The sequence below is a fragment of the Musca autumnalis genome, unplaced genomic scaffold, assembly GCF_047663935.1.
Source record: "Musca autumnalis isolate F117 unplaced genomic scaffold, ASM4766393v1 scaffold_4, whole genome shotgun sequence".
Lineage (NCBI taxonomy): Eukaryota > Metazoa > Arthropoda > Insecta > Diptera > Muscidae > Musca > Musca autumnalis.
Genome location: NW_027411977.1, coordinates 241,783,488 through 241,805,902, shown reverse-complemented (window position 1 = coordinate 241,805,902; position 22,415 = coordinate 241,783,488). Strand labels below are relative to the sequence as shown.

The 22,415-nt window shown below is 32.7% G+C and overlaps 4 protein-coding genes across 6 annotated transcripts in view; 3 read left to right on the top strand and 1 right to left on the bottom strand.

The window, feature by feature from the left end:
• Window positions 1-17,964, bottom strand: part of LOC141403759 (uncharacterized) — a 567,712-nt gene extending 549,748 nt beyond the window's left edge. For 2 of the 3 annotated variants that reach the window (XR_012412889.1, XM_073986683.1), the window contains exons 1-2: window positions 17,100-17,236; window positions 16,758-16,942 (exon numbers count right to left, since the gene is read on the bottom strand). Coding sequence is in view for 1 of the 3 variants with exons in the window: in XM_073986683.1 (XP_073842784.1) it covers window positions 16,758-16,766 (9 nt within the window). In the remaining 2 variants the exon portion in view is untranslated. Of the gene's footprint in view, window positions 1-16,757; window positions 16,943-17,099 lie in introns of all 3 variants that reach the window. The other variant, XM_073986676.1, reaches the window with a different exon arrangement.
• LOC141403801 (uncharacterized) lies at window positions 1,092-2,568 on the top strand. The gene has a single exon (XM_073986779.1). It carries the CDS (start codon window positions 1,109-1,111, stop codon window positions 2,486-2,488), a length of 1,380 nt encoding a protein of 459 aa, XP_073842880.1. The 5' UTR covers window positions 1,092-1,108; the 3' UTR covers window positions 2,489-2,568.
• LOC141403760 (uncharacterized) lies at window positions 13,519-15,286 on the top strand. The gene has a single exon (XM_073986684.1). It carries the CDS (start codon window positions 13,519-13,521, stop codon window positions 15,250-15,252), a length of 1,734 nt encoding a protein of 577 aa, XP_073842785.1. The 3' UTR covers window positions 15,253-15,286.
• Window positions 17,738-22,415, top strand: part of LOC141403818 (uncharacterized) — a 241,152-nt gene continuing 236,474 nt past the window's right edge. Inside the window, exon 1 of the mRNA XM_073986812.1 lies at window positions 17,738-17,838. The gene's annotated coding sequence lies outside the window, so the exon portion shown is untranslated. The remainder of the gene's footprint in view (window positions 17,839-22,415) is intronic.

Sequence of the window (22,415 nt, the reverse complement as noted above, 5' to 3'; positions counted from 1 at the left end):
CTAGAGTGCACAACACGCCTAATCTGGCTTAAGTGTATGTCCATTGGACATGTGGCGACTTGCGCCCCTCTTTTCAACCTAACCTAGTCGAATGTCAGACTAGAGAAGTTTCGATAAAAATGCTGCATTTAATTAGGCGTATTTAGATCAAGTTGTCCAATACTGCAATTTTATAATTTCACTCTAGTGTGGAAGTCGATTGTAGAACGCATAATTAAACTCAACTTTTTCACGAAACCTTTTTACTCTGACCATCGCTTTATTCCGACAGTTTCATTGCAATCAGCTGGGCTAAAGCATCTACCTTGGTAATTGTATGCCGGACAACAATGGGTGTCTCTCTCTCTCAATCACTTTGTTGACACAACTTCGGTCTCTTGTTAAAACGACAACAAAAAATAGTTTGGCCGGCACCATTCTCTCCTTCGTATCTACTCGTTATTTCCTTTTAATTTTTTGTTGAAGTTTATAACAGAATATAATAAATTAACAATAAATAAGTGTTATTTAACAATATTCATCAGCTGACACAAATTTTAAAGTACATATCTTTATATTTATTTTTGCACTTCCCCAATACAAAAAGGCAGTGTTTATTAAACAACGCATGCGTGTGAAATGTCAAAAGCACCGCACACTGTGTGTTGATGACAATGAGAGTGTGTGCCAGTTGGTGTGCCCTGACAGTGGTTCACAATGGGAGAAATTGAATTGAAGGACACGTTTTTTATGTGTATAACAATCCCGCTAACACATATGAAGCGGATCATGCTTTTTCGAGCTTCGATTGGTTAAAACTTGCAAGTAGCCATAGCCCCTTAAAATAATAAAAAGGTTTTAAATTATTTTGCAAAAATTACGAAATTTATATAAAAATTATATCTTGTTAAAAAAGCTTAAAAATATTTACATAAGAAAACTGTTTTCTTTTACAGCCATCCCTAAATACTTTGTAGTTAAATTAGTTTTTTCAATTGAAAACTAAAATATATTCCAAGCGAAAATGTCGGAAATCGTTTCCATAAAAACTGAATCCTTAGCCAATGATAATAAACAGGAAGATTCTACTAATGATACAAATACAACAAAACATGAAAATTTTACAAATATGGTAAATGCTATTAAAGAAGATGAACAAGACTTAGATGAAATGGAAGAATTTTTACCAGAGATTGTCGCTAAATCCACAATTGATATTATCAAAGAAGAGGACGTGGATGAAATGGATGAATTTTTGCCAGAAGATTCACCTAGCAAAGAGGACGTGGATAAAATGGACGAATTTTTAGCGGAGGATTTACCTAGCTTGTATTCACCGTCATCACTCACATCGAAACCTGATGATCGTATGGAAGTTATTACCCATGATGTAACTACCACAACAAATCAACAGATATCCTTACCCAAATTAGAAATAATGGATGTGCATACACATGAGGATGATAGTAAAGGCCTTGAGATCAATGGTGATACAGACGCTAACGTTAGTGATAATAAAGAGAGACATATGAGATATATCTGTGAAATTTGTAATCAAAGCTTTCCCACACAAACAAGTCGTGATAGACATTCTAGCCGGATGCATCAAACAGCTCAATCCAATCAAATGCCTACTAAACATAAATGTGAAATGTGTGGTAGTAGTTTTAACAAAGTTTGTAATCTCCGGGCACATATAAGAAATATACATCCTTCGTCTATAGATACCGAGGATATCTGTGAAATATGTAATCAAAGATTTATCACAGCAAAAGGTCTTTATAATCATTTACGCCGGATGCATCCAGAAGCTCGTTCCACTAAAATACCTACTAAATATAATTGTGAACTATGTAATATTTCTTACCCAGAAAAAAAGAGTCTCGATAGTCATATGAGAAAAAAACATCCCGTGTCTACAGAGTATATCTGCGAAAAATGTCATAAACGATTTACCACACAAAAAGGCCTTGATATGCATTCTTACATCATGCATCCAGAGGCTGAAACACGTACTAAATATGAATGTGAACTATGTGATTGTTCTTATTCAGAAGATAAATCTCTCCGGAAACATATAAGACATAAACATCCTTCGTCTATAGATACAGAGTATAGCTGCGAAATATGTCATATAGGATTTACCACTCATAGAGGCCTTATTAGGCATTCTAACATTTCGCATCTGGAAGCTCAAACACGTAATAAATATAAATGTGAACTATGTGAGTGGTCTTATACAAATGATAAATCTATCCTAAGTCATATACAAAATAAACATCCTTCTTCCATAAATACAGAGTATATTTGCGAAATATGTCATAAAAGATTTACCACACAGATAGGCCTTGATAAGCATTCTTCCATGTTGCATCCAGGAGCTTATTCCGCTCAAAAATCTGCTAATCATAATTGTGAAATATGCGAAAGATCTTATACAGACGTTAGTAATCTACGGAGACATATGAAACATAAACATCCTTTGTCTATAGATATAGATAAAAAATAAATTAAAAAAAAAAACAAATAGTAAAGATTGTATGGCGTTCATTTTCTATTTCATATCTATTGTGTATATATGTACATATATTTTATACCAATCTGTATTTACCCCATAATTTTGAATAAAAATGTTAAAATCTGTTGAAAAGTTTAATTTTTATAACGGACTTCTTTATTCTTTTATTCTTATGTCAGAAATGTCGACGGCCGGCGAGGTATTTTTGACGTTTTGAAACACTTAGCTTCGCAGTTAAATACAACGGTGTTAATGGTGTGAACAGAATGAAATACGCAGCTTTTTTCACGCTCAGTTTCATGTAAAAGATTAAAGGCCATGTGCTACCTAATTCATTTTGCATATTTTTTAATCTGCGTGTATACGTCAAAACTCATCCTAAATCCATTCGATTTCATTTGACGTTTGAGCAATGGAATTGACAGTTGAAATCGAGTGGATTTCGTAAATATAAACCAAGCATTAGAGTATTGCCCTACTGTTTTTGTTATAGTTGTTGGCTGATGCATCTACCTTGGTAAATATGCCTTGCTCTGCTTTCAGACAACGTTTGCCTCTCCCTCTCTCTGTTGACACAAATTTGTTCTCTTATTAAAACAATAAACAGAAAATAGTTTGGCCGGTACCATTCTTCACTTCGTACCTACGCGTTATTTTTAATTTATTGTTAAAGTTTATAACAAAATATAATAAATTAACAAGAAATAAGTGGTATTAAAGTTTAATAATTAAACCATATTCATCAGCTCACATCTATTTCAAGGTATTTATATTTATTCCTGTATTTCCCCATTACAAAAATGCAGTGTTTATTAAAACAAAGCAAGCGTGTCAATTGTCAAAACACCCCTGTTTGTGGATGATAATGAGAGTGTGTATCATTTGGTTTACTCTCACCGCGTTTCACATTGGGAGAAGTTGTTTAAAGAAAAATTTAGAGAAGTCGGCAGTTGTTTTTTGTCATTATCATGTTGATATGCTGACTTCCGAAACGTCATAAACTGCATTGTTTCGGTTATAGCTCGAGCAATATGCCTGTTCGATAACTTCGCAAGTAAAAAGTATTTGCAAGTTCTTGCAACTACTTGATACTTCTCATTTCTCTTTTAGTGAACAAGTTTGTTATCGAACAGCATTTTGTAAAAGTTTGTATAAATTTGTACAAACTTTTGAGTTATTGTTAAAATATTTTATAATGCACACCGTTGCAAACTCTGTCTAATGCATACGTTTTCTGCCTGATACTCATTTTGTAGATATTCTGCGTTCCAAATTAGCAACAGTGAAGTTTTCGAGTGCAATACTTCCCATTATATATGTATATTATATATACTTTTTCATAGGATGTTTAAGACCTTTACAGAATACTGACGTTTCGGAAGTCAGCCATACTTTTGAACAGTTTGGAAAGCGAATTCATGGAATAGAATACATACATATTAGCTTTGTTCCAGAACTACAAAGTTTTTACAATTTTTACGACTTTACACATTTTACCCGAAAACCCGTTCCCGTACACAAAAAAGTTGTAAAATGTTCACTTCTCTTTAAACAGAAAAGGGCGCTGAATGACGCTCTCTTTAAAAACTTTCTACCTTTGTTCCTTTACTTTTTTAATGGTAAAAGAGAAAACTGTCAAATTTGCTCAAAATTGCTCTCTCATGACCAATTTTACCAGAAAAGTAAAGGTAAAAAAATGGTAGATCTGGCAATGACAAAAAGAAAAATAAAAATTCAATTTTCTTCCTTTATTTCACAGTTTTTAATTTTGTTTTGTCAGCGTTCGCCTTTTTCTTCTGTTTTTGTTTATTTTTTCTTCATTGTCAAATAATCGTCAAACAAATGTCGAAAAATCAGTTCTACCATTTTTTTATCTTAAAAAATGTATCTGGTAGCCTGTGGTAGAAGGGAAAGGCATTTTTGCCCAGTGTTACCACATTTTGGGTAAACGCTTTGCAGTTTAAAAATGCAAAGACATAAAGTAATAAAGACCTGACAAAATGCATGCAACAAAAAAATGTTTACGAAACTTTGTATAGAAACATTACCCTTAACAGGTTGCAGTTAATTCAAAATCGCAACCAAGGAGGAACATTTCATGTAATGGTATCAGAAACGAAATTTATGAATTCAAGGATCTATTCAAGAATAATTCTATGTCAAATGGATCGGTAAATTCGGTTAAATACGTAAAAATGTATAAAAGAAAAAAATGTTATATCCCCATATCGTGATATAACATTATGTTAAATTCAAAAGCCATTCACTGAAGAATGATAGCAAACAAAATGTCTTATCTTGTTGTATTTATGTCTTTGAAAAATGGTAACAAATGGTAAAAATGGTAACCTGAGGTTAGTAAAGGAACATAACTTATATATATACTCGACAAATTTGAGCGTGTAAAAATAGTAACATGGATGCCGGCGTCTGATTGGCTGGTACGCCGACTTTGACATGTGTTCCAGTTTTTTTTGACGTTTTTTCCAATTTTGCGTTCCCGAACTTTTTAAAAAAACTCTTGTGTGAGAACAATTTGTCCCTCTTTTACGAGTTTTACTATTAAAAAGTACTGGAACAAAGCTATTATGTACCTGTGTGGGTGTGTCAATATTAACTTAACTTAATTTTAATACTTTATATAATGTTTTTTCGACCCACTAATTCTTTATTTGTAGACTTTGTATTTTTGGGCTATAAGTTCTTTTGTTTTTCAATGAAAATAAGATTATTTATTAAATTTTGTTTTAATAAATTAAAGCAGTATAATGGTCTGTTCCCCTACTTCACAAAGTCGTAAAAGTCGTAAACGGTTTTCATATAAATTTTGTGTACGGGAACGCAAAATGTGTAAAAGTGGTAAACATTTTAAAAACTTTTTAGTTCTGGAACAGAGCTTAAATCATTGATAGCTGAGCGCTAATGTTAAAGAGAGAATAAATTGTTGAGAGGGTTGCCATATTGTACGTGGACGATTTTGACCAAGAAAATAAATAAAAAAGGCTTGAAATTATTTTACAAAAATTACGAAATTAATCAAAGTAGAACAATACAAGGTAATGTAAATACAACAAATAAAAGTCAACAGCAATCACATTGAAATTTGTTTTTGTTTGTAATGATAGTGTCACCGGTATATGTAAACAAAACAAGGTAGTGGCTATAAAATATGGGAATTTGAAAAAAAAAACTAATATATTTTCACATTTGACTGAATATTTTGAAAAACATGAATGAAAAGTCGTTACATTTTCAGTTTGGATGCCTCCATAGCATTCCACTAAATGCATAATTTGCCGCAAAATGTAGAATTCTTGCATAAATGTTTGGGGTCGCTGGAAATTCATTAAAAAAGGAGATGTTTTTTTCTTAACCAAAAACACATGTTTATTAGGGTTCTATTTTTTTAAATTTAACAAAATATCACGTGGAGGAGGTTATATGTCAATGATATGAAGAAGTCTTTATAGGTAATATTTCTTACTGAGTGGAAGTTAATGTCTTACCAAGTTCTTTAAAACAAAAGAACAATCTACAACCCTGATGATGACAATCGACGATGGCCGAAATATTGGAAAAATAAAGTTATAAAATAAAAAACCAAAAATAAAACTTGCTTTTTTATTTTCCGATGACCTCAAGTATATACAATGTATATACAATGTACATCGAAAATCGAAATAAAAGCTCTGTTCCAGAACTAAAAAGTTTTTACAATTTTTACCACTTTTACACATTTTGCGTTCCCGTACACAAAATTTATATGAAAATCGCTTACGACTTTTACAAGTTTTACGACTTTTACTACTTTATAAAGTACGGGAACAGGCCAAAATATATAACATGTCGTACGGAATTTGACACTAATGGATACTTTACACGACATGTTATTCTACATATGTTCTGTCACATTGCATATAGATTTTGTATTTAAAAAGTGACAACCCATATGTAAAAAACATATCGTGTAAAGTACCCATTACATTACAGCCCAGTTCTGTCAGCTGGGCATAGCTGTTACCTTATATTGTTCTACCATGGAAATTTGTATAAAAAAATTAATGCTGTTAAAGAAAACTTAAACAATATTTACATACGATAACTTAATTTTTTATTTACAGCCACTCCAAAATAGAAAGCTAAAATATTACTAGTAAAGATGTCAGAAAAAGTTTCCATAAAAACTGAACCCTTTGCCAATGATTGTAAACGGGAGTTTTCTAACAACGATACAAATACAATAAAACATGACAATTTTACAAATATGGGAATTAATATTAAAGAAGCTGAACTAGACTTGGATGATATGGAAGAATTTTTACCAGAGAAAAACAACAATTGATATAATCAAAGAAGAGGACGTGGATGAAATGGACGAATTTTTACCGGAGGACTCACCTAGCTTATATTCTCACATCAAAATCTGATGATCGTACGAATGTTATTACTACATCATTACATACACTACATCAACAACAATATCTAACTAGTACAATAACTCAACAGATACCCTTGCCCAAATTAGAAATAATAGATCTGCACACAGATGAGAATGATAGTGAATGCTCCGAGCTCAATGATGATACAGACACTAACGGCGGTGATAATAAAGAAATATCTGGTATTTCATCTTCTCGTGTAGCTCAAACACCTACTGAACATAAATGTGAACTATGTGGTAGTTCTCATACGAACGATTCAACTCTAACGAAACATATGAGAGATAAACATCCTACGTCTATAGATATAGAGTATTGGTATGTTCCTTTACTTTTGAAAGTGGTAAAACCGGCAAAAGTAGCAAAAGTACAAGACATAAATGTGAACTATGTGTTAGTTCTTATACAAGCGAAATAGGCCTACGTAGACATATGAGGCAAAAACATCCTTTGTGTTTTGATGCAGATTATATCTGTGAAATATGTAATCAAATTACAAATTTACCACACAACAAGGCCGCGATAGGCATTCTTACATGGCGCATGCAGAAGCTTACTCCACACAAATACGTTCTAATCATAATTGCGAAATATGTGGTAGATGTTATGCAGATGATGCAAGTCTATGGAGACATGTGAAGAATAAACATTCTTCATCTACACTGTTTATGTGCGAAATATGTATGTGATAAAAGATATATCACACAAACAGGCCTTGATACGCATACTTTGAAGATGCATCCAGAAGCTCTTTCTACTTCAACTCCTTATATATATAATTGTGAAATATGCAATGGTACTTATACAGGAAAAGGGAGTCTAAGTAATCATATGAGAAAGAAACATTCTACTCTGCCTGCACAGTATATCTGCGAAATATGTCATAAAAGATTTATCACACAATTAGGCGTTGATAAGCATTCTTATATGATGCATCCAGAAGCTAATTTCACTCAAAAACATACCAAACATAAATGTTGTGAACTATGTGATTGTTCTTATATGTATAAACAAAAGAAGTCTAAGTAGACATTTGAAAGATAAACATACTTTGTCTATAGAAACAGATAAAAAATAAATTAAAAAAAAAAATATAAAAATAAACAAATTGTAAAAGTCTCAAAGCTTTCAGGTTCTACTTCATAGTTATTCAGGGCAATCATGAACATTTCCCTCGGTGAAATTCTTTAAAAATATATATTTTAAAACGTGGAAAACTACTATAATCACCTAATTATGGAATATTCTCGCCTAATGGACAAACATATTTCGGAGATAAAAAATATTACGGAAATAAAAAATTGTTAAATTGGGGAAAGGGAACAAATTACGCACAGAATTTTCGTGATTGCCCTGATTGTGTTGGCAAAGATAAAAATAATATCTTCACCATAAATGCCCAAAGACGTAACCCACAAAACCAAAACTTTACAGGAGAAGCTAAAATCTTTATAAAATGAAAAACTGTTTTATAGAATATCACTCTTATAAGGGCGAGTATTTGGAGTATTATCAATCATACACGAATGGGGGTAAGTAACGAAACTTAAACCGTGAAAACGCTTGGTTTTGAGATTTTATATGAAAAAAATTGGTCGCAAGGTGCAAATACTCATTACCGTGGCTTGTCCCCAGGCGTTTTGTGCTCAAAAAAACTCTGATATTCATTAATATTTCATAATATTTTATATAAATGAAGTACGCCGAGTTATTCTAGAAGAATGAGTAAAGGCCTCGTTACATAAGAGGATTGCTGGCTTAATTCATTAAGTTGCACGTTCTTCCGGCTTTAGGTCAAAAGTCAAAGTATATGAAAATCGTATTTCAGCACACATTCAGCCGCGTAAAGATGCCGCATCTCTACGCGGATTAACACCGACTTGTTAAAGATGATAAACTCAAATACCTACTTATTTACAAAATTAATAACTTTCTCGTTATTGCTTTGAAATTATTAACATATTTAATAACTTGAATATCCATTTTATGTTTCTTTTAATATTTTTTATTATATAAATGTGCGTATTTTAATTGTTGACGATATTTCATAAAAATAATATGGCAGCCCTGCTATGCCCTAAGCACCCCAACAATGGGTGCTCTCTCTTACTCTCAATCACTTTGTTGACACAACTCCGGTCTCTTGTTAAAACGACCATAGAACACAGTTTGGCCGGTAACATTCTTCACTTCATACCTACGCGTTATTTACTTTTGTTTTGTTGACGTTTATAACAAAATATAATAAATTAACAATAAATAAGTGTTATTAAACAATATTCATCAGCTCACATCTAATTCGAGGTATGTATATTTATTATTGTATTTCCCCATTACAAAAACGCAGTGTTTATTAAAAAGGCAAACGTGGGAAATGTCAAAACACCACTGTTTGTGGATTGTAGAGTGTGTGTTATTTTGTTTGCTCTCACTGTAGGTACTTCACATTGGGAGAAATTGGTTAAAGAAAATATTTGAAAAAAAAGGGCAAAATTCATCAGTATAGTAGCTGATGCTTACTTTTTAGGTATTCTGTGTTTCGAATGAGCAACAGGGACGTTAATTTCCCATTAATTTTGTAACATCAAAAGTATACATATTAGGCCGGACGATTTGTATGGAAGGAATAAGACCTTTCTGATTCCTGGGATTGAACTGAGCAAAGATGTCCACTAGACCATAGGATTTCTATTGATCCTTTTAAAGGGGTGAATTATATCTTTCGAACAATTAAATATTTTTTTTTAAATCTGTTAACAAATGGATGAGCGACGCAAACATAAAAATCAAAATTACGAATTGTATTACAACATCAATAAGGAAATAAAAGCGGAAATCAGAACTGCCAAAAACAAACAACTGAATTTGCAATGCCAAGAAATCGAAAAGCTCCACAGTCTACAAGACGATTTCAATCTTCATAAAAAATTAAAAGAAGCAGCATGAGTATTTAAAATAAAGAAACCCAACTGTCTTATACAATAATGACAACAAGCCAATAATATCAATAGAGGACAAAAAGAAAGTATGGAAAGAATATATTCAACAACTGTTCACAGATAATAGTCGATCAGATAACAGTGAACAAATACAATTGCCACTTTCAGGAACCCGTATAACAAGAGGTGAAATAGAGTCCGCTATAACATCACTTAAGGACAATAAATCGCCAGGTCCTGATGAGATTCCATCAGAAATAATAAAACTTATAGACTCCAACAATATCGACTTACTAACAATACTTTTTAACGAGATTTATGAAACAGGAATATATGCTCAACTTTCGTAACCATACCCAAGAAAAGCTACGCCAAATCTTGTAATGATTACAAGCTAATAAGTCTTATGAGCCACGCTTTAAAAATATTCCTCAGGGTAATCCACAAGAGAATTTATGAAAAAATGCGAAAAATATATGGGCATATCTCAATTTGGTTTTAGAGAAGGTATGGGTACTCGTGAAGCTTTACTTTCCCTACAAATTATTATACAAAAATGCCGATAAGTGCAGAAAGATGTTTTCTTATGTTTTGTCGACAATGAAAAATCGTTCTCAATTGGTATGACCATAGACTAATTAAGCAGAGACTACGAACGCTCTCATTTTTCATTCTCAACCAGATGTCGCACGAATCGATTTGGGGCTAGTCATCTGACTCAAGCCAGACTGGGGCTAGTCAAATGACTCAACTTCGAAAACAATTTATTTGTTTTTCTACCAATTAGGGTCTCTGTTTGCAAACTTCGCCACTTTAAAATGTACTTTACATATGAAATTAACTATGCCACTCTTTTTGATAGGCATATATTTCGTAAATGTTAATATTTTTAGGAGTTTTCGTTTGAGTGAAACAAGTAGCTGTCACTCAAACCACAAACATGCGTAAACGACATCTATGTCGCCGCAGATAAATGGTGAGAGCCATTCTTTGTCTCTACATTAATTAGTCTATGGTATGACAGCAAAGAGATTAGATGTATCAAAATCTATATTGGTATCAATCCGCACAACTTGAAAATGATGGAGATATAACATAACCTATTCTAATATCAAGAGGCATAAGACAAGGATGTATATTGTCTCCACTGTTATTCAATATCTACTCCGAAAAAATTTTTGAAGAATCCATCAACAAAACGTCCAATGGCATATTCATTGGGGGTAGATACATCAAAAACATACGAAATGCTGATGATACTACAATATTAGCTGACAGTATCTCACACCTACAAGAATTAATGGACAAATTGGTAACATGCAGTAACAAATATGGTCTAAATATAAACACAAAGAAAACAAAATATATGATTGTAAACAGGAGAAATAGCCACAACAATATTTCCCTAAAAATACAAAACTTTTCAATTAAGAGTCTAAAACGAATGACGAATGGAATTGCTCCAAAGAAATAAGAAGGCGTATTGAAATTGCACGAGACTCATTTTTTAAATACAAGAAAGTTCTGAACAGCCATGATATTAACCTGGAAACAAAATGTAGATTTGTAAAAGCATGTATATGGTCAACATTATTATATGCTATGGAAACGTGGACAATAAAAGCAGTAGATGTGAAGAAATTAGAATCCTTCGAAATGCGGGTATACCGCCGAATTTTAAAAATTCCGTGGACGGCTTTAGTTACAAACAATGAAGTAATGCGAAAAATTAATCGAAGTAGAGAGATCATGATAAACATCAAGATACGAAAAACAGCCTACCTTGGTCATATCATGAGAAATTCAAAATACAAAATACTGCAAGATATCTTAAAATCAAAAATAGAAGGTAAAAATCCTAAAGGCCGAAAAGAATTATGTTGGATTGCGAATATTCAAGAATGGACCGGATTACGAGATGTTCGATACCTACTAAATACTGCCCGAAGTAGAGACATATTTGCCGATATTGTGAACAATTTATGAATTTATCTAATATTTTTTATTTAAAATCGAATTTTTATTGTAATTGTATTGATCGCTAAAATTCGTATGACGAATAGGCAAATAAAGAAGAAGAAGATCAAATGGCTAAGTTATAGTGGTTTAAGTCTAAAAACCCTCACAAAAAAACTATAACTGAATTTCTCACAATTTTCAATTTTCGTGTTTGAGTAGCTTGACGGCGCAAAATTGAGTATTCCGTCGTCTATCTTTTCATTAGTCTATGATGAAATACTAAAGGCATAGACTAATGGGTGTTTTACACTATATGTTATTTCACATATGTGTTGTCACTTAGCGTATACATTTTGTATATAAAAAATGACAACTCACATGTAAAAAACATATCGTGTAAAGTACCCATAATGAAAACATAGCATAGACTAATAAATTCATAGACAAAGAGAGTTGTAGTGTGCTTCTTTTTTGTAGGTGTCGCCGGTATGCACAGTGCCTGATCTTTTCACACAATGTTTTGGGGTAAATTACAATATTTTGTTGAATTTGTTTACATGGAGATGTAGATCTGGCCAAAGATTATCCATATTTTGTCTTTTATCAGAATAAATAGTTTAAAATCTATAGTAACTTTAAATAAAACTACTAACGCCGTCTACCAATTTTCGAAAATTTCGAAGATAAATGCTGAGAGCAAATAAATGTCTATGAATTTATTAGTCTATGCTACAAAAACGACCAAATTAATCATAGTAGAACAATGCAAGGAAAAGTAAATACTACAATAAATATAACTCAACAAGCATCATAGACTAATGAATCGTAAAGACAAAGAAATGCTCTCACCAATGTTGTTAACATTGAGTTTGTTGACAGAACAACTCAATTAAAAATGCGAATAAACACGATTTTATAAACAATTTGTTCTAACAAAAACTGTATGGGTTAGTTTTTGACGAAATCTACATCCTCAGATAGAAATATAGAAGAAAATCTTTCCATTTTCCTCAAAAATGGCATTCGAACAATTTTGAGTTTTTCTGTTTGAGTCGGTTGACAGCACATAACATGAGTATTTCTTTGTCTATACGATTCATAAGTCTATGCAAGCATCACATATAAATTTGTTTTTGTTTGTAATGTGTGTGTCAAATCAAGGAAAATTATTGGAATTTAAAATTTCACATTTGATTTAATATTTTGGAAAATATTAATGAAAATTCGTTACATTTTCAATTTGGATGTCTCTATATTATTCCATTAAATACATTAATTCTTGCCGAAAGTAAAATTCTTGTTGAAATTCATTGAAAAAGGAGAAGAGAAGATGTTTCAATCTTTTTTTGTTTGATATATATTTAATATGAAGAAGTCTTTATGGGAAATAGTTTTTTTTCTGAATGATATCATTTTTTCCTCCAAAAAGTACAATGTACATCGAAAATAGAAATAAATATATAACATGTCGTACGGAATTTTACACTAACATTACAGGCCAGTTCAGTCAGTTGGGTATATCTGTTACCTTATATTGCTCTACCATGGAAATTTATATAAAAATTAAATGTTGGTAAAAAAAATTTCAAAATATTTAAATATGAAAACTTTATTTTTTCTTTTACAGCCACTCCTAAATACTTTGTAGTTTTCCTCCATTGAAAACTAAAATATTCTAAGAAAAATGTCTGAATTTTTTTCTTTAAAAACTGAACCCTTTGCCAACGGTTGTAAACTGGAATATTCTAACAATGATACAAATACAACAAAACATGAAAATTTTACAAATATGGGAAATAATATTAAAGCAGATAAACTAGACTTGGATGAAATGGAAGAATTTTTACCAGAGAAAAGCGCCAAATCCACAATTGATATAATCAAAGAAGAGGACGTGGATGAAATGGACGAATTTTTACCGGAGGACTCACCTAGTTTATATTCACCGTCATCACTAACATCGAAATCTGATGATCGTACGGATGTTACATCATTACATACAATGCATCAACAACAACATCTAACTAGTACGATAACTCAACAGATACCCTTACCAAAATTAGAAATAATAGATCAGCACACAGATGAGGATGATAGTGAAGGCTCTGATATCAGTGGTGATACAGACGCTTCTCGTGTAGCACAAACACCTACTGAACATAAATGTGAACTATGTTTTAGTTCTTATGCAAACGGTTCAACTCTAAGGAAACATATGAGAGATAAACATCCTTTGTCTATAGGTATAGATTATATCTGCGAAAGTTGCAATAAGAGATTTACCTCACAACAAGCCCTTGATGTACATTTTTACATGATGCATCCCGAAAATCTAACAGGTACAAGACATAAATGTGAACTATGTGTTAGTTCTTATACCAGCGAAATAAGCCTACGTAGACATATGAGGGAAAAACATCCTTTGTCTATTGATGCAGATTATATCTGTGAAATATGTAATCGAAGATTTACCACACAACAAGGCCTTGATGTGCATTCTCTCATGATGCATCCAGAAAATCTAAAAGGTAACAGACATAAATGTGAACTATGTGATTGCTCTTATACAGAAGATAGAAGTCTCCGGGCACATATGAAAGATAAACATCCGTTGTCTGTAAATGGCGAATATATCTGCGAAATATGTAGTCAGAGTTTTACCACACAAGCAGGTCTTCATAGGCATTATAACTGGACGCATCCAGAAACTCAAACACCAACCAAACATAAATGTGAAATATGTGGTAAATGTTTTACGAAAGATACAAGTCTATGGAGACATATGAGAAATAAACATCCCTTGTCTATAGATACAGAGTATATCTGCGAAATTTGTAATCAAAAATTTCCTACACAAAAAGGCCTTGATATGCATTCTTACCGGTCTCATTCAGAAGCTTGCTCCACACAAATACGTCCTAATCATAATTGTGAAATATGTGGTAAATGTTATACAGATGAGGCCAGTCTATGCAGACATATGAAGAATAAACATCCTTCATCTATAGATACAGTGTTTATGTGCGAAATATGTGATAAAAGATATACCACACAAACAGGCCTTGATACGCATACTTTGAAGATGCATCCAGAAGCTCATTCTACTCCAACGCCTACTGTATATAATTGTGAAATATGTAATGGTTCTTATATAGGAAAAAAGAGTCTTGGTAATCATATGAGAAAGAAACATACGACTTGGTCTGGACAGTATATCTGCGAAATATGTTATAAAAGATTTACCACACAACTAGGCCTTGATAAGCATTCTGATATGGTGCATCCAGAAGCTCATTCCACTCAAAAACGTACCAAACATAAATGTGAACTATGTGATAGTTCTTATATAAACAAATGTAGTCTAGTTAGACATTTGAAAGATAAACATCCTTTGTCTATAGATACAGATAAAAAATAAATTAAAAAAATAAACAAATTGTAAAAGTCTCAAAGCTTTCAGGTTCTATTTCATAGCTATTCAGGGCAATCATGAATATTTCCCTCGGTGAAATTCTTTATTAAGACGTAATAAAACGTGGAAAACTACTAGTATCTATTTATGGAATATTCCCGCATAATTGACAAAAATATTTCGGAAATAAAAAAATATTAGGGAAACAAAAAATATTACGAAAATAAAAAAAATGTTAAATTGAGGAAAGGGAACAAATTCCGCACGGAATTTTTATTCATGATTGCCCTGATTGTGTTGGCAAAGATGAAAAATAATTGGTATGTTCCTTTACTTTTGAAAATGGTAAAACCGGCAAAAGTAGTAAAAGTTTTAAACTGCTCCCATATGAATTGTATGGTGTCAGAAGTAAAGGAACACTTTTCGAGTAAAAAGTGGTAGAACTTGAGGATTCTTGCACGTAAAGGAACAGGGCTATTATGTATGTATGTATGTATGTACATATATTAGCTTTGTTCCTTTATTTTTTAATGGTAAAAGTGGTAAAAGAGAAAAGTTTCAAAATCGCTCAAAATTGCTCTCTCATGAACATTTTTACCACAAAAGTAAAGGAACGGAAAAATGGTAGATCTGGTAGCAATGTCAAAAAGAAACATACAAAAATCGATTTTCTTCTTTTATTTCACAGTTTTTAATTTTGTTTTGTCAGCGTTCGACTTTTTCTTCTGTTTTTCGTTCATTTTTTTCTTCATTGTGAAATAATCGTCAAACAAATGTCGAAAAATCAGTTCTACAATTTTTTACCTGCAGAAAATTGTCTGGTAGCCTGTGGTAGAAGAGAAAGGCTCTCTCTCACTCTCTTAAAAATTGCTGCCAGTTTTACCATTTTTTGGGGTTAAGGAACGCTTTGCATCTGTCAATTCCTTTGTAAATACGTCAAATGAAAACTCATCTGAAATCGATTGGATTTCATTTGTCGTTTGAGCAATGAAATTGACAGTTGAAATCGAGTGGATTCCGTAAATGTAAACATAGTGTTAACCTCAGGTAAGTAAAGGAACTCAGCTATAGTTTGTACTAAACTGAATTTAACCTACAAATTTGAATAAAAATGTTAATTAAAAGTATGGAAAAGTTTGATTTTTATAATAATTGTTCCCACAAACATCCCAGAAGGAAACAAATTTGCATGTGGTTGTTGTAACGCGCCACTCAACAATCCGTATGTGCCGGGGACTTAGGACCGGTTAGTAAATCCGATTAAATGTAAACGCACATTAGCCCTTGATTTATTATTTGACAAACAAAACTTCCCATGATTCTTTTAATTGCTAATGGGTACTTTACACGATATGTTTTTTACATATGGGTTGTCACTTTTTATATACAAAATGTATATGCAAAGTGACAACACATATCGTGTAAAGTACCCATAATATCTGTTCATTTTTATAAGCAAAGAAATATAAGCAATTGACTTTGTCTTATCTCATGCTTTTTGTCGGTCTTACCTTCTTCATGAGGATTTCTTTGACGTACACGCAATGGAATTGACATTTGAAATTCACTGGATACTGTTACATGGTTATCCTCCTCTATTGTGCTGAGACAAATTTGTACTTTAACCAGATTGTTGCGACAGGATATTCATAGCATGTTTATATCATAACTTTTTGCCGAGTTAACCTTCTTTATGCTTGGTTTACATTTACAAAATCCGCTCGATTTCAACTGTCAATTTCTTTACGTATACGTCAAATTAAAACATATCTGAAATCCATTGGATTTCATTTGACGTTTAAGCAATGGAATTGAAAGTTGAAATCGAGTGGATTTGGTAAATGTAAACTTACTATTTTGAGGATTTATTTGACACATACGCAATTGAATTGACATTTGAAAACCCAGTGGTAAGGTTATATTTAAACGAACTATAATAGCACGGTTACACTAGATTTTTTTGTCGGGTTAAGCCAATTTTTGAGGATTTATTCGACATTTGCGCTATGGTATTGACATTTGAAACCCAAACGCACTGGGTTAATCTGGTTAAGTGTGAACGAGGTATAATGTAGATAACTGCACATCACTGATCTAGTCGTTAATGCTTGGTTTACATTTACGAAATCCACTCGTTTTCAACTGTCAAATCCATAGGTTAAACGTCAAATGAAATCCAGATGAAATCAAGTGGAAATCAAGTGGATTTCGTAAATGTAAACTTAGCATAACTCAATGATTTATCCATGGCGCATTGATTTATTTAAAACGGCGTTCGCACTTGAGCTTTTTGCGGGTTAAACTCTTCATGAGGGTGTATTTGACGTTTACGCTATGCAATTGACATTTGAAACACAAACCGACTGTTTTAATCCGGTTAAGTACAAACTCATAATACGACACTCAACCCCACTGTGACAAACCGATTCACAATTCGTTCCGTTTAGCCATGACACACACGCAGTTTTAGTTTTAACTCTCCGGTCGGCACGCGTTTTTCAATCGATTGTTCTCGCGTATACACAATAATTTTTAACACAAATCTCGATGTTAATTACATTTTTCATCATTATCACACACGGACCGCACAAGGTAATTTATATTCGTTTAGAGATACATATTAATTTGTTAAAAAAAACTATTTGTATATAAACTTTTCGACAACGAACGAAAAAATGTAAAATGTCAAAGAAATTTGCAGTCATTAACATAACTGTCATTCCGATGTGGGATGTAATGAGACTGATTTTTGTTAGAGAATTATTTTGTTCTCACGAGTTCCACAGGGAAAACAGCTGTTTTTGTTTGTTATTGCCGCCTTTTTTGTAATTGACAGTGGAGGCAGGGATGCCAGATAAGTTTGGTCGAAAATCGGCACTTTTCAGGTGCCAAAATCGGCAAAATCGGCAAAAATTTTTCAAAATCGTCAAAAAATCGGCAGATTAAAAAACATTTATTTCAGTTCAAATTATCGCTTTATTTAATAAGCATAAGTTTAAAAAATAACATTTTAAGTACAACAAAACAATTAACAATTCATAAACCAAGGCAATAATTCAAAATATGTATGAAAATAAATAAATGGTTTTACCATATGCATATGTAGTATATATTTATAAGTACGTGTATATATGAGATCAATATATTTTCAATTCAGTCAAGCTAAACAAAACGTATACTAATATTGTCTTAAGAGGATAATTAATAAGGTGATTGTTTTTATACCTTCAGCATTTATGCTAACGAGGGTATATAAACTTTCATACGGGCAAAATGTGCCTCATCGAAATAATGGTTTAAGACCCCAAGTATGTTTGGACGAAATGTGTGTCAGACAATTTGGAGTCGCCCGTCTGTCTGTCTGGCTGATTGGTGCGCACGATAACTGTCGAACGGATGAGCCGATTTTTTCCAAAATTTGGCTTTCGTAATATTTTGTCCAAACTTAGTTTAAGTTCGAAGATGGGCATTATCGGTCAACTCATTCAGATACCTCTGATACGATATCGCTTGAAGGGAGTAACCTATTTGGTCCATACTTTGCACATCGTGAAATGTCTACCACTCCTCGGGTACCTCCCACACAAATTTTCGAAAAAGTTCAGTTTAGGGCCATCTCTCGAATCGCTTTGATTTTTGTTTTAGCAACTTGTATTCACTGCCCTCCATACGACTGTACAAGTTTCATCAGGGGCAAGTCCATACTTTCTGAGAAAATAGCCTGAAAGTTGCAAAAACCCCCTATGACACCGTGTGAGGTGGTTGGAGCGCAAGATAACTCTAGAGCGGATCTGCCGATTCGTTCCAAAATTTGGCCTTAGTAATATTTTGTCCAAACATAGTTTAAGTTTGAAGATAAGCCATATCGGTCCACTCCTTCAGGTACCTCCCACACAAAAGTTCAAAATTTTTCGGAAAATTTGTTTATACGGTAACTCTTGAAGGGAGTGGCTGAATTGGTCCATACTTTTCACATCCTAATATATATACTAGATATAGATCAGGTTCAAATATGTACTATATTTTTCCACTCCATCCTGTACCTCCCACACAAAATTTCGGATAAGTTCACTTTAAGACCTGCTATCGAATCACTTTGATTTTTGTGGAAGCAACTTGCATTCGCTGCCTCAATTACGATGGTAAACGTTTTTTTAGGGGTAAGTCCATACTTCTTGAGCAAACATCCCGAAGGGTGTAAAATCCCCCTATGGCACTATATATAGTGGCTGGAGATCCACTTTCATAATGGTCAATGTAGATCAATTCCTCAATATATACAGGCTGAGGGTATATCTCTGTTGGCAAAGCCGACTAATACTTTTTTACTTGTTTTTATTTAAATTTACTTGGCTAGAAACTCTTTCCACATTTGCTGAAGAATGTGGCAAGACTAAAATATGTTTAATAAATTTGGACAAAATAGTAAATAATGGTTCAGAATTTGCACATTAGGGTTATAACTTTTTGCACTTTTTTGCAAATATCAAAAATACCACCACATAGCCGTGTGGAGCATGGAAAACTATTATGAAATACGGCGTCAATTTTTCTCTATCGCGAAAAAAGTTTCCGCACCAAATGCATTGAAGTTCAGCAAAGCATTTTTTATTTTAGCTGTTACGACAACATATTTGCTTTTAATTAAAATTTGTATTTTTTTGTAATCTAATTTAAAATCATTATCAAAGCGTTCTGGACCAATTTGTTCTCAAATCTCGCCATTTCGGAGAATTTTAGGAATTTGTGACACTATTGCAATTTTTGTTTTTTCTTTATAAACTCGCGAATTTTATGTTTATATTTATTGTACCTATTGGACAAGAAATTATGGTGTCATTTGCAACAAAATCGCGAAAGTTACAGACAGTTTTTAATGACTTTGCCTGTGAGAATTGTATTTTTTCTATGAATATTTATTCAAACAAAGCAAATTTAAAATTATAAGTAGAAAAAATATCAAAAGGATTTTAGTAATTACAGTCGGCGCGGAAACTTTTTTCACCGAATCGATCTTAGAAACGCGTTTTCATTATTAGGACAAAATTTCCCACGTGGTACTGGTGTTGTATTTTTGTAAAAAACATATACGATTCTCACAGGCAAAGTCAACGAAAACAGCCTGTAACTTACGCGACTTCGTTGCAAATGACCCCATATTCTTTTGTCCGGTAAGTACAAAAAATATAAACATAAAATTCACGAGTTTATAAAGAAAAAGCAAAAATTGCAATAGTATCAAAAGTTCCTAATATGCTCCGAAATGGCGCGATTTGGGAACAAATTGGTCCAGAACGCTTTGATAACGATTTTAAATTAGATTACAAAAAAATAAAAATTTTAATTAAAAGCAAATAAATATGTTGTCATAACAGCTAAAATTAAAAAATGCATTACTGAACTTCAATGCATTTGGTGCGGAAACTTTTTTCGCGATAGAGAAAAATTGACGCCGTATTTCATAATAGTTTTCCATGCTCTACACGGCTATGTGGTGGTATTTTTTTGGTTATAGCCCTATTGCACATATTAATTCACACACTGTTTTCCAAAATTCTAGCAACTCTACGCTTTTATCTTTAAACAAATTTCTGAAATTTAAACGTGAAAGTTCGCGTGATACTTGCTTTTCGTTTATGTTTATAAAGCATTCGTATTGCTTTATAATGTCGAAAAATGAATCTTCTGTGCCATTTATTATAAAACTTTGATTTACTGAAGCTAGGCACTTAAGTTTATGTTCTAAATTAAATTTTCAAAACAAAGTTCATTGTTAAATTTTGTGCAGTTTTTAATTATTTCCACTAACCCACTTTTCGACAATTTCGTTTTTTGAACAATTTCCTTGGCGTATATACAGAAGTACACGTTTTGGTAATCAGGAAAATTCAAACTGTTTTTATAATATGTTAAAAAATTTTATTATTATTAATCAAACTACTCTTGACGATATAGTTGCCTTGGTTATTGTACCAAATTAGTTCTAGCAACCACAATTTTCATACAAAACGGAAATTTTATGTGAACAAGTTGCCTTAACCAAAAATCGGCATTTTAGGGGTAAAAATCGGCAAATCGGCATTTCTATTTTTTTGGACTAAAAATCGGCAAAATGCCGATAAATCGGCAAATCTGGCATCACTGAGTGGAGGATTAAAAATTATTTATTTATTGCCGAAAATTATTAAACATATATGGAAGGTGAAGGGGAAGGAGGAAGGGGGAAGGTGATAGTAATTGGTCTGTTCCAGTACTGCAAGAATGTACTAATTTTTACTGCGATAGCCATTTTCCGTTACGTTAGCGAAAAAAAAAATACTACAAATTAGTTGATGCTTCCAGTTCTGGAACAGACCAAATACATATTTTAATGTTGGTATGCCTGTTCCAGTACCTACAAGAAGCTATTATTTTTTACTACGCTAAAAATTGCTCCTTTAGGTCAAAACCTAATTTCAAATTGAAATACATGTATTTTTTTTTAACGCACACGCAACACGCAAAGTTATAGGATTCGACCTAAAGGTGCCGGGAAGTACCGTTATATGGGGGCTATACCAAATCGTGGGGGTGCCACCGTGGCGCAATGGTATGCACACCCGCCTTGTACGCTAAAGGTCGTGGGTTCGATTCCCCGGCCAGCCAACATCAAAAATGTTCAACGGTGGCAAAATACCCCTCAGTAATGTTGGCGACATTTCTTGAGTATTTCAGTCATGTAAAACTTCTCTACAAAGTAGTGTCTGAAGACACACCGTTCGGACTCGGCTATAAACAGTAGGTCCCATATCATTGAGCTAATATGAAGTCTCCCTTGTGGAATAATTATATAATTATATGTATATACCAAATCGTGGACCTATGTTGACGGTTTTTGGTGCAGACGTTTTGTGACCACTGGGAACCCCAATCGTGAAATTACACGTAGTTCGGTCAAAAAATGTAGCTAAAATCCCCAAAATAACGAAAATCGGGAGGTACCGTTATATGGGGGCTATACCATAACAATTACCTATGTTCACAGTTCTTTGTGGAGATATTGTGGTTATTAGGAACCTCAACGTCAAATTTCAGGTAGTTGGGTCAAAAAATGTAGCTCGGATGAATGAACTTTGTTAACCTTTTAACAAGATTAACCTTTTTTCGATTTTCGGAAGTTAAATATTGGC

Excerpts from the sequence above, each read along its gene's own strand:
- LOC141403801 (XM_073986779.1), top strand. The coding sequence starts at position 1,109 with ATGGTAAATGCTATTAAAGAAGATGAACAAGACTTAGATGAAATGGAA.
- LOC141403760 (XM_073986684.1), top strand. The coding sequence starts at position 13,519 with ATGTCTGAATTTTTTTCTTTAAAAACTGAACCCTTTGCCAACGGTTGT.